The 13,630-nt window shown below is 43.1% G+C and overlaps 1 protein-coding gene across 2 annotated transcripts in view; it reads left to right on the top strand.

Annotated features, from left to right (window-relative positions):
- IMPG1 (interphotoreceptor matrix proteoglycan 1) overlaps positions 1 to 13,630 on the top strand; it is a 340,276-nt gene that overhangs the window by 287,104 nt on the left and 39,542 nt on the right. For both annotated transcript variants that reach the window (XM_040349990.1, XM_040349991.1), the window contains exon 14: positions 221 to 440. In XM_040349990.1, coding sequence (XP_040205924.1) covers positions 221 to 440 — 220 coding nt within the window. The remainder of the gene's footprint in view (positions 1 to 220; positions 441 to 13,630) is intronic.

The following is a 13,630-nucleotide window of genomic DNA, read 5'->3' as shown; positions in this document are numbered from 1 at the left end:
AGGGGTGTATTTTCAGCCCTAAAAAAATGGCTGAAAAACTCAGCTTATACTCGAGTATATACGGTAATTTTAAATTTACAGCAAATACACAGATACATCAATATTCGAAAAACATGGTAGCTCAAACAATATCTAACTGACAGTGACTAACAAAAGCAATAATTTTCACGTGTAAACAAACAATTCTTTGTGTTCAAATAACGCACTGTGTTTCTTACAGCTGCTCCCGTATCTGCAGTCCAATCTCACTGGATTTAAAAACCTTGAAATCCTCAACTTCAAGAAAGGGAGCGTGATTGTTAACAGCAAACTGAAATTTGCTAAACCATTGCCCTATAATGTTACCAAGGCCGTCCATTGCATTTTAGAAGAGTTTTGCAATCATGCAGCACAATTACTCAATTTGCAGATAGACAGCTATTCTCTGGACATAGAACAAGGTAAGAAATCAATACAAGAAAATCGCATGTATGAATTATTTCCAATTAAGAAAACTGGCTGCATTCTGTTACAAAGAACATACTAGTACAATGTAAAACATTTAATGTGTGGTGTAAAAAAATCCAGGAACATTCTGCTCTTTAGTGCCACCCAATTCAACACTGAATGATTTAACTCAGTATGCAGATTCATCTCCAGGTCGGTTCAGGCAGTTCTACTTCTACATCCCATGTCTGTTTCCACTAAACTCAGAGGAAATGAAAAAAAAAAACACACCCTTGCAGTGGAGCTCATGCCCCGCTGCAAGGGCTAAATGCTAATTTTCGTTTAGGGAGATTATGATGCTGGCAGTTGATTTTAGGTTGCTGGATAGGGGTTTGGGGGGTTAAAAGGTTTGTGGTGGCTAAAAGACTGCTGGACCAAGGATGCGGACATTAGGCTGCTGGACTGGTGTTGGGGGATTAAGATGATGACGGTTGATTTTATATTGTTGAACTGTAGCTGGTGAGTTGTGATGTTTGTAGAGGATATATGCAAAACATAAAACAGAAACAGAAATAGCCCGTCAGGACTTATATGGCAGATGTTGAACCAATAGTAAAGATAAGGTATAGTAAAATTGGCAAACCTTTATTGCAAATAGTAAAATCATGATCACAGTCACATCACAAAGAGTTAAAAGCAATTGTGGACAACAGTACATTCAAAGAACAGATACCATGTAGCTCATACATCTGGATTCTCAAAGAATTTCAGAGAATACAAAGGGATTCCTTTGTAAGAGCGAAGTACAGTGAAACCTTGGATTACGAGCATAATCCTTCTCAGGAGAATGTTTGTAATCCAAAACACGCTTATATCAAAGCAAATTTCCCCATAGGAAATAATGGAAACTCAGATGATTCGTTCCACAACCATTTATTCATATAAAAATTATTACGGCAAAACAAAATACAGTATACAGTGTGCAAAATTTTTAAGGTGAAGAATGTGCACATTCAGAATGTTAAGAAGTCTGGTGATCGCCTATTTAAAGCCGCTGTGTATATGTACAGTAAAGCCGCTGTGTATACTGTATGTACAGTAAAGCCGCTGGTGTACAGTACACAGCTCTGTATGTGGCCAGAGGTTGGTGCTTATCTATTTAAAGCCGCTCTTTATACAGTCCTGTATGTTCAGTAAAGCTGCTGTGCACAGGACAACGCTGTATGAGGCGACAGGTTCAGCTCACAGCACTTCCCAGAGAACTCTGGAACTGTTCACATCACTTCCGGGTACGTGAGTGTCTTCAGGAAGTGCTGGGAGCCACCACTGCCTGCAAATCTCTGGCCACATACTGTACTGTATACTGTACACCAGCAGCTTCACTGTACATATACACGGCAGGTTTACATGAAGGAGCAGCAGACAAATTCACATTGTGAGTCTAATTCTTTTTTTTTACATTCAAAAAATGCTTGTATATCAAGACACCGCTCGTATATCAAGGCAAAAAAAAAGTTGCTTGTCTTTCAAAACACTTGTAAACCACGTTACTCGTAAACCAAGGTTTACTGTACAATGGTCTAGTGATACAATAATAAACATATGACTATATAAAAAATGAGTAAACAACTAGTATGGTTTACAAATAACCAAGGGAATACCATGACATACTGTATGTGGAATACTCACTGTGCAACTGTGTCTGGTAGTATAGCAAATGTCTCTTAGATGCGCCCCACCGCATTGGCCGATGGGGGGGAGGGGGTGGAAATAAAGCTGTTGGACCATGAGGTGGCAAAGGATATTAGGCTGAGGGACTGGTGGTAGGGGATTATGAGGCTTGTGGTGGAGATTAGAATGCTGAACTGGGGGTGCATGGTTCTAACTCTGGTGGCACACATTAGGCCGTTCCACTGGGTTGGGGGGTTAAAATGCTGGTGGTGGAGATTGGACTGCTGGACCATAGGTGGTAGAGTGGGTTAAGATGCTGGTGGTGGAGATAGGCTGCTGTACAGGGGTGGAGGGTTATGGTGCTTGTCATGAATATAAGACTGATGGATTGGTGTTGGGGGTTATGATGCTGGTAGCGGTAGTTAGGGATTAAGTTTAAACAAGTAGTGATAAAATCGTGTAGCTGGAGTGGCAGTGACATTTGCTAGTGGTGAGATTATCATGCTGGCTGTGGAGATGGACTAAGGATGTGTGCTAGGAAGAGGCCCAGTATCATGAAGATTTATAAGGCTACAAAGACTCCTCAAACTGAATTAATCTGTATCCGATTAACATAAGAACTGATTTATGTTGATTCAATGTCTCACTGTGAATGTTTACTCTATTTCACCCTTTCTGTCTTGACTTAAAGGGGTTTTCCACCCATTTTTTAAGTTTATTAAAAGTCAGCAGCTACAAAAAGTGTAGCTGCTGGCTTTTAATAAACTGACACTTACCTGCTCCAGCGTTCCAGCGACGCGCCGGCTGGGGCTCCGCTCCTCTGCCCCCCTCCCCGGCCGGCGTCTTCATTGTCACTGTGGGCACCCGGCCGTGACAGCTTTCGGCTTCACGGCCGGGCACCCACTGCGCATTCGCGAGCGGCACTGCGCTTGCGCGCCCGGCGCTGTTTCATTGGACAGGCGATCGCCTAGGACCTGTCACATGTCCTAGGCCAGTGATGGCGAACGCGTGGCACGCGTGCCGCTCCCGGCACGGCAAGCTGTTTCGGTGGGCACGCCACACGCCATGAAAAATTTCAAAGAACACACTAAAATCCATTTGTCCCCACCGCACCCCAAACTACAACTCCCACAGTTCTCTAGGGCTATTGATGACGTGTCTGAGTGGGAGTGACAAAGAAGAAACTCCCGGGGGTGACGTGCGTGCGTGTGTGCGTACGCACGCTGATCCAATCAAAGAAGCTGTCTCATCCACACCGCACAAATCAGCGGTGACGTGACTGGGAGCACACACGGCTGGAATCAGAGGAGCCTTTCGGCGGGAATAATAAGCTGCTGGAGCAAGGTCAGACACTGGGAGACAGGAGTTAATGTGCAGTGTACGGTACAGTTATCTTGTTAGTCCTAAGCCTGCCCCACTCTAAGATATCAGGTGCTAGCTCTGCAAACAATCAATTGTGCAAAAAGAACAGACTCATTAGTGTCATTGGGAAACATTGTGCCCCATCATTGGTGTTATTCAGCCTCATTATTGGTGTCATTGGGAAACATTGTGCTCCCCTATTTTTTGTCATCATTGGTGTCATTGTGCCTCATTATTGGTGTCATTGGAAAACATTGTTCCTCGTTATTGGTGTCATTGTTCCTCATTATTGGTGTCATTGTGCCTCATTATTGGTGTCATTAGGGAACATTGTGCCTCATTATTGGTGTCATTGTGCCTCATTATTGGTGTCATTAGGGAACATTGTGCCTCATTATTGGTGTCATTGTGCCTCATTATTGGTGTCATTGCATGTGTCAGGTAGGTGAGTGTAATGGTCAGGTAGGTGAGTGTAATGGTCAGGTAGGTGAGTGTAATGGTCAGGTAAGTGAGTGCAATGGTCAGGTAAGTGAGTGTAATGGTCAGGTAGGTGAGTGTAATGGTCAGGTAAGTGAGTGTAATGGTCAGGTAGGTGAGTGTAATGGTCAGGTAAGTGAGTGCAATGGTCAGGTAAGTGAGTGTAATGGTCAGGTAGGTGAGTGTAATGGTCAGGTAGGTGAGTGTAATGGTCAGGTAAGTGAGTGTAATGGTCAGGTAGGTGAGTGTAATGGTCAGGTAAGTGAGTGTAATGGTCAGGTAGGTGAGTGCAATGGTCAGGTAGGTGAGTGTAATGGTCAGGTAAGTGAGTGTAATGGTCAGGTAGGTGAGTGTAATGGTCAGGTAAGTGAGTGTAATGGTCAGGTAGGTGAGTGTAATGGTCAGGTAGGTGAGTGTAATGGTCAGGTAGGTGAGTGTAATGGTCAGGTAGGTGAGTGTAATGGTCAGGTAGGTGAGTGTAATGGTCAGGTAAGTGAGTGTAATGGTCAGGTAGGTGAGTGTAATGGTCAGGTAGGTGAGTGTAATGGTCAGTATATGTTGCACAGTGCATTCTAAGCACAATGCATTCCTAATCCCTGCAGTCTGAGCGAATCTGGCAGAATCGTACATTTCTAGTCCCTTAGGGCTCATTTAGATAAGTCCCATCCTCTGTACAGAGCCGCTGGCAGGTTTAATTCTGTGTTGGCACTTTGCAAGAAATAAATTGCTCTTGTGTCGCGGTTTGGGCACTCGGGCTCAAAAAGGTTCGCCATCACTGTCCTAGGCGATTGCCTACAGGAAGGGGCTGCCAAAAGGCGATATGAAGTATCGCCTTAGCAGCCCCTCGGCGGAAGGAGGAAGTGGGACAGGAAGTCCCCTTCTCCTGAAGCCCCCACTCCCCCCCCCCCAAAAAAATTACATGCCAAATGTGGCATGTAAGGGGGCGAGGAGTGGGTTAAGAGGAAGTTCAATTTTTAGGTGGAACTCCTCTTTAATGACTTTGACAGACAGGCATGTTATGCGAAAATAATACACAGAGCTTGAAATGTATTTTGCCATGTAACCATTGTTATTATATCATATGCACATTTAGGCTCCAACAACAAATTACCACAAAAAGCATTGTCAGAATATACTTCTAAAATCCCCACAGAGTGAGAACTATTTCCCCAGTGACTAGTTATTTGGCAATCTATTACTATGCACAAGCGACTCCTCTAGTCAACCTCACACAGAGAACTATGGATGTGTAGCTAGATAACTATTTATTTTCTGACCATGTAATCGATCAAAACTACAATTACTGTATATCTCTTGAGCTTTGCTTTTTATCTTTCTTGTTTAATTTTACCACAAGCTGTTATATAAATTGAATAGTAAGGAGCCTGTGCATATATGGGATATTGAAACACTAATATGCTTTTCAGATTCTTTTGATGCTGTGAGATAACAGATACAAACATTTTTTTTTGCAGAAACACAGTAACAGTATAGTTACGGTTCAATAAGCTGCATCTGTATCGTAGGACACAACAATAAAATCACTGGGCATCTATTTGCAAGAATCATAAATTCAATGATAAACATGGGCAGCTTTTAACTACAGTACTTTAAAATTGAAAACGTTTTATACAGTATAATACAGCATGTGTTCTTGATGTCCGTTCTAATAAACTAGGTTGATTACCACAACATAATTTACCACGGTAGAGGCTCCTTTTTCCGAGCCAAGGCTAAGTGATGCAACTTTGCATGAAAACATAAGACCTTGGGTGTATAAAAATGGCAGCAGGTGCTCTGGATTGATGTGGCAAAAACAAAAGTTTTTTGGGCCATTTGGTCTCCTATTATAATTTTTTTATTATTCCTGCTCATAATATTATAATTCTAAGGCCGCGTACACACAATCGGTCCATTCGATGAGAACGGTCAGAAGGACCGTGGTCATCGGTTAACCGATGAAGCTGACTGATGGTCTGATGTGCCTACACACCATCAGTTAAAAAAACGATCGTGTCAGAACGCGGTGATGTAAAACGACGTGCAGAAACAAAACGAAGTTCAATGCTTCCAAGCATGCGTCGACTTGATTCTGAGCATGCGCAGGTTTTTAACTGATGCTTTTGCATACTAACCATGGGTTTTGACCTATCGGTTATAAGTCCATCGGTTAAATTTTAAAGAAAGTTCTCTTTTTTTTGACCGAAGAATAACTGACCGATGGGGCCCATACACTATCGGTTTGGACCGATGAAACGGTCCTTCAGTCCGTTTTCATCGGTTTTGACGGACCGTGTGTACGCGTCCTAAATATTCTTTAAATTATTCATATTCATTTACACCATATTTATTAAATACACATAACACCTTGATTTTTGAAGGCATGTCATTTGTGACACAGGCAGTCACCATGGTGAATGATGCAGGCTCACCGGAGGTGCAGAGTCTAAGTACTAACCAGTGTTTACCAGAGCTCCTGATGGAGATGGATTTTGCTGCAGGTTAGTACCAGGTTGTGGTCCTCAGGATCACTCCACCATGAGGTGAGCAACCTGGCGGCCAGTAGTAGATAAGCAGGTAGGCATCAAACAGAAGCATAGTCAGTATCCAATTAAAAAGGTCTGTAACGAGTAGTTGCAGGTTCATCGGGCAGAAGCATAGTCGAGAAACAAGCCATGGGTCGATAACAAATGGTAGCAAAATATTGACGGCAGCAGGGAAGACAGGGGTGAAATACTGGCTGGAAAAACCATAATAATCTGTCAAATCAGGAAGTTCATGGGAGGAAGAGACATTGCCTGACACAGCAGAGGTTCTGGGTTCAAATCCAGGCCTAGACAGTAAATATATATATATTACTGTGCAAACGTCTTAGGCAGGTGTGAAAAAATGCTGTAGATTAAGAATGCTTTCAGAAATACAAGTGTTAATAGTTTATTTTTTATCAATTAACAAAATGGAATGTAAATTAACAAAAGACAAAAAACAATTCCAATCAATATTTGGTGTGTCCAGTCTTTGCCTTCAAAGCAGCATATATTGTTCTAAGGTACACTTGAACACAGTTTTTGAAGGAACTCAGCAGGTAGGTTGTTTCAAATATTTTGGAGAATTAACCAGGTCCTCTGTGGATGTAGGCTGCCTCAAATCCTTCCATCTCTTCATAAGCAACAATGGCAAAGGTTTACTTCCAGGACTCCTTGATCTTCTTTACATTGAAGATAGTTCTTAATGACATTGGCTGTATGCTTGGGGTCGTTGTCCTCCTGCAGAGTAAATTTGGGGCTAATCACATGCCGCCCTGACGTATGGCATGATGGATAAGTATCTGTCTGTTTCTCACCATTGAGGACACCAATGATCCTGACCAAACCTCCAATTTAATTTGCAAAAATGCAGCCCCAAACTTTCAAGGAACCTTCACCATGCTTCACTGTTGTCTACAGACACTCATTATTGTACCGTTTTTCAGTCCTTTATTAACAAACTACTTTGCTACAGCCAAATATTCAAATTTTGACACATCAATCCAGAGCACCTGCTGCAATTTTTGTACATCCAAAGTTCTATGTTTTCATGCATAGTTGCGTCACTTAGCTTTGTTTCCATGTCCTGTCCTGTGTATAGACACCTCATATGTAATGTACGCACAGCTAAACTTACAAAGTTCAGCAGTCAGAACTATTAAATGTAGCTCATCAGACATATACCATATATAACATAGCTTACAGCATTTATAGGTCAGAAGTATGTCTGTGGTATAACACAGGTTAATGAATTTAAAAGTCTGTGTGTCTGGGGTATGCACTCTGCAGCATGTTCAGTGTACAGTGCCCTTACATTGGTGGTCAGTAGGGATTAGTTGTACATACCTGGTGTGACAGCAAGTCAGGTAAATCTGTGGGTGTTGTCACAGACGGGAGATACATTTCTGCCTTGTTTAGACAACACACCAATTATTATTAGGTGTTGGCTGCAGAAGTAGCCAGAAAGATTTAATGGCGTTGAAAAACGTCAGCTGTTCAGAATGAGGCAATTAAGGCCTCTATAAGTAATCCAGAGGATTACTACTGATTGCTGCATCCTGAGGCTTTCTGAGTGAAGGAGTGCAGTGAGCAGAAATACTTCTGAAGAGGTGAGGTGCTGTTGATTTTTCTGTGTGATAAAAAATCAAAAAGACTTTTGTTTTCTGCTGTATGACCAGCAGTGTCTGCCCAGCAATAGGCTGTGCCAGACTCCATAGATAGGTTCCTGTGTGGTGAAGGTAGACGCCCCAAGTGGCCAGGGTTTATTTTATGTTTGATTTTGATCAAATATTGATCAAATATTGTTATGAACATGTTTGGCCAATGACATCCCTCAGGAGACCCCACCCATTTGTTTAAACTTAGTTGTCATCCACTGGAGCTGTCATTCACAGGTGAGCAGTCATTGGGAGAGGATCATGTCTGCAGCCAGCTGTTTTTTTTAGCGGGTGGGTGGGCATTATTCATCATAACTGGTGTTGATCTGCATGGCTGGACTACGTGATTTTTTAAGGACATATACTGTATATAATTGTAGAACTACCCCCAAATGAGCCGCTTAAATATAATTGGTTCTGTACTCTGCCTCTCAACCCCAAGAACAGTCTCAGATCCTCTGGCAGACCTGGCACCGGTGTACGTGCGAGGACCATTGAAAAAAAAACACACAGAATTGTCTTTACTGTAAAGTTTCTGTGGCAAAGTAACAGGCAGTTTATTTTCAAATTAATTAACTGAAGAGCAATAACGGAGATCAAGAGCAGTATAACTCGATATATTATATAAGGCCACTTTCAGGGGATTCTACAATGGTGAATAACCCCAAAATCAGGGGCAATCACTCTAATCACAATACGGAAACTTTATACCGGATTGGTTACCACTCTACTTAACGTTTGCTCTATGAGTCCAAGCAGAGGGAGGGTGGAGGAATGACCCTCCCTTCTGTCTCCTGACACCACAGGCCCAACTATGAACACTACCAAAATTCAGTGTTCGGTGATGTAACTCCCAAATCAGACTATCCCGCACATACACTACATACACAGAGCCCTGAGTATGTGTGTGTGTGTGTGTGTGTGTGTGTGCGTGTGCCTGAAAGGCACCAGTAACTTCAGTCCCTTAGAAGAAGAATGAGGCCTTGGATCTTCAGCTAGCCACTTTAGTTGGTGCACTTAGAACTTGGCAAAGTGTAACTGTGGTATGCTGACAGTATCCAGATAGCAAGGCGTACACTGTAACTGCTTAAAAGGACTTCAATGAGACCCAGGTTCTGGTAAGTATGGGCAAAGTAAAGCAACTCTGTGTGCAGTGTCCTTGTTTCCTGCAAATGGGCAAGTGCCCTCTCACCAATCCTGCGGTCAAAGCAGGTCCTAAATCTGTACCTAAACCTGTTACGCAACCAACTTTATTGAGACCTGTCTTTGGATTGTGCTTGTCAGCTGCTTTCCTTCTTTAACAACCTTGACGTGAACTCCTAGAGAAGACTATGTCTATTGACTCTAGCTGCCTGCACACTGCTAACCTCTACCTTAACTTTAATGATGCTACTGTCCTGGCACCTTTCTGTTCATCTGCTGTTGGCCTCAGGTGTGACCTGACTTCACCCCTACTGCCTTTCAATCTCACTTGCATTTCTTGTCATGGTCTCCAATTGTTCTTAGTCCTCCTTACTGGAAAAGGGAGAGACTGCACTGTCCCCACACTTCTCTGACTCTGCTGAGTGATGCCAGAGCCAGAGCTAAGCAGGTATCTGCATAGATCACTCAGCCCTACATTGCTTGCCAGCCAGCTGGGAGTGGCAAAACCAGGAGCACCGCGCAGAAAAACCCAGGGCATGTGCCCCAGGTGGTGGGGTTTAGTAACACTAACATGAAAAAGATGACGAGAACAATATATATATATATATATATATATATATACACGTACATATACATAAATATACACAGTATCTCACAACAGTGAGTACACCCCTCACGTTCTTGTAAATATTTTATTCTATCTTTTCATATGACAACACTGAAGAAACAACACTTTGTTACAATGTAAAGTAGTGAGTATACAGCTTGTATAACAGTGTAAATTTGCTGTCCCCTCAAAATAACTCAACACACAGCCATTAATGTCTAAACCAGTGGCAACAAAAGTGAGTACACCCATAAGTGAAAATGTCCAAGTTGGACCCAATTAGCCATTTTCCCCCCACGGTGTCATGTGACTAGTCTTACAAGGTCTCAGGTGTGTTAAATTTGGTGTTATCGCTCTCATACTGGTGACTGGAAGTTCAACATGGCACCTCATGGCAAAGAACTCTGAGGATCTGAAAAAAATAATTATTGCTCTACTTAAAGATGGCCTAGGCTATAAGAAGATTGCGAATAATACATTTTATTGCTGTTATGAGAAATGTAAATATCTCTTGTGACAACAATAAAGCATGACAGCTCCTCTTTATGGAGAAATTGGCGGTCAATAAGACCCCACATCTCTCGACTACAATGCGAATTATCAGATCAAAAAAAACATTGATCTAATGCTTTCCAAAAAAAAAAAAGCATTATTTACATCGACCCTGAACTGGAAGTGACGTCTAGCTGCAGCCATAATGCCAGTATTAAACTTCAAAATAATGATGTAAATTCCCAGTTAGGCAGACGGCAAGTGATTAAAGCGGCGCACAGTGATTGCTTCTCAGTGCTGATAGAAGGTATGTATAGAATGCCCACGAAAAAAATCTGTGTGTGTATATAAATATATATATATACACACACACATACACTGCTCAAAAAAATTAAAGGAACACTTTTAAATCAGAACTCCTGGGATATTGATCTGGTCAGTTAAGTAACAGAGGGGGAGGGGTGTATACAGAGGGGGTTTTAATCAGTTTCAGCTACTTTGCTGTTAATTGAAATTAACAACTGGTGCACTAGATGGGCAACAATAAGACAACCTCCAAAACAGGAGTGTTTTTTCAGGTGGAGGTGTCTGACATTTTTTTCCCTACTCATCTTTTCTGACTGTTTTTCACTAGTTTTGCATCTGGCTAGGGTCATTGTCACTACTGGTAGCACAAGGCGATACCCTATAAAGGTTGCACAGGCAGTCCAACTCCTCCAGGATGGCACATCAATACGTGTCATTGCCAGATTGTTTGTTGTGTCTCCCAGCACAGTATCAAGAGCATGGAGGAGATTCCAGGAGACAGGCAGTTACTCTAAGAGAGCTGGACAGAGCCGTAGAATGTCCTTAACCAATCAGCAGGACCGGTATCTGCTCTTTTGTGCAAGGAGGAACAGGATGAGCACTGCCAGAGCCCAACAAAATGACCTCCAGCAGGCCACTGGTGTGACTGTCTCTGACCAAACAATCAGAAGCAGTCTTTATGGGGGTGGCCTGAGGGCCCGATGTCCTCTAGTGTGCTCTGTGCTCACTGCTGGACACTGTGGAGCTCGATTGGCAATTTCCATTGAACACCAGAATTGGCAGGTCCACCACTGGTGCCCCCATGCTTTTCACAGGTGAGAGCAGGTTCACCCTGAGCATATGTGACAGACGTGAAAGGGTCTGGAGAAACCGCGGAGAACTTTATGCTGCCTGTAACATCATTCAGCATGACCGGTTTGGTGGTGGGTCAGTGATGGTCTGGGGAGGCATATCCATGGAGGGACACACAGACCTCTACAGGCTACACAATGGCACCCTGACTGCCATTAGGTATCGGAAAGAAATCCTTGGACCCATTGTCAGACCCTACGCTGGTGCAGTGGGTCCTGGGTTCCTCCTGGTGCACGACAATGCCCAGGCCTTGTGGCGAGAACATGCAGTCAGTTCCTGGAGGATGAAGAAATTGATACCATTGAATGGTTCCCACGCTCACCTGACCTGAATATAAAAGAACACCTCTGGGACATTATGTTTCAGTCCATCCGGTGCCGCCAGGTTGCACCTCAGTCTGTTCAGGAGCTCAGTGATGCTCTGATCCAGATCTGGGAGGAAATACCCCAGGACACAATCCGTCGTCTTATTAGGAGCATGCCCTGATGTTGTCAGGCATGCATACAAGCACTTGGGGGCCATTCAAACTACTGAGGACCATTTTGAGTTGTTGCAATGAAATTTTAGCAAAATGGACTAGCTTGCTGCATCATTTTTTCACTTTCATTTTCGGGTGTCTTTAAATTCAGCCCTCTGTAGGTGGATAATTTTCATTTCCATCAAATGACGTGCCATTCTTTCATTCCTAACACATTACCCAGTCCATATCAGTATCGATATCCAGCATGAGTTTTTTGCCCGTTAAGATCTGATATGTTTTCAAAGTGTTCCTTAAATTTTTTTGAGCAGTGTGTAGAGAGAGATATTAGGCTTTTCGAAAAAGTAGCAGTGTCTGCATTTTTCTTTACAAGCTCAAACATTTACTGTATAAACTGAAAAATGCTTAAAGATTTATCTTTCCTGTGAATATTTAGTTGTATAACCACTGTATCTGAAAACGGGTATTGCAGACTGGGATGATTGCACTACATTCCACAATTCCTCTGCATTACTTGGTTTTACCTCAGAAACAGCATTTTTAATCTCGCCCCACAATTTTTCTATTGCATTAAGGTGAAAAAACTTCTGGCAGTCACCGCCCCCCCCCCCCCCAGCCCCAGCGTTTTACTTACCTGAGCCCTCTCTGCATTGGTTTTCTGTCTCTTGATTGGATAGATTGATAGCAGGGCAACCATTGGCTCCTGCTGCTGTCAATCAAGTTCAATGATGCGGGTGCCGGTGGGCGGGGCCGAGTACAGCATTTGTGTATATGGATGCAAATGCTGGACTCGGCAGCACTCCCCTAAGGTAGCCCCCCCAGGAGAGCACTTCTCCTAGGGGGTTTACTGATGTGGGGAGGATCTGCAAGAGCCACCGGGGGATCCCAGAAGTCGAGGATCGGGGCCACTGTGCAAAAGCAGCTGCACAGTGGAGGTAAGTATGACACGTTGGTTATTTAAAAAAAAAAAAAAAAAGTTTTAAAATCACTTTAAGGTCTGGGGTTTGGGCTGGCCACTCCATAACGTTAATCTTGTTGGTCTGGAACCAAGATGCTGCTGACTTAAAGGTGTGTTTGGGGTCGTTGTCTTGTTGAAACACCCATTTTAAGGGCATTTCCTCTTCAGCATAAGGCAACATGACCTCTTTAAGTATTGTAAGGGGTTAGCTCGGTAGCGGGGTGTGTGACCCCTTGGATGGGGTCACTACACACTGAATTTATACAGACAGGCAGTCGAAGACGGTTGAAAACAAAGATTTTGGTTTATTCTTCCATCTTTCTGGAAACAAGGGCAAGCATCCAAACAGCATAAACAAAATCAAAACATAAAATAAACCCTGGCCACTTTGGGCGTCTACCTTCCACACAGGAACCCATCTATGGAGTCTGGCACAGCCTAGTGCTGGGCAGACACTGCTGGTCATACAGCAGAAAAACAATAGTCTCTTTTTGATTTTTATCACACAGAAAAATCAATCTCCTCACCTCCTCAGAAGACTTTCAGCTACTGCTCTCCTTCACTCACAAAGCCTCAGGATGCAGCAATTCAGTGGTAATCCTCTGGATTACTTATAGAGGCCTTAATTGCCTCATTCTGAACAGCTGAAGTTTTCCAACGCCCTTAGACCTTTTC

The sequence above is a fragment of the Rana temporaria genome, chromosome 4 (assembly GCF_905171775.1).
Source record: "Rana temporaria chromosome 4, aRanTem1.1, whole genome shotgun sequence".
Lineage (NCBI taxonomy): Eukaryota > Metazoa > Chordata > Amphibia > Anura > Ranidae > Rana > Rana temporaria.
Note: the sequence above shows the minus strand (reverse complement) of the source record. Positions and strands in the feature narration are given on the sequence as shown.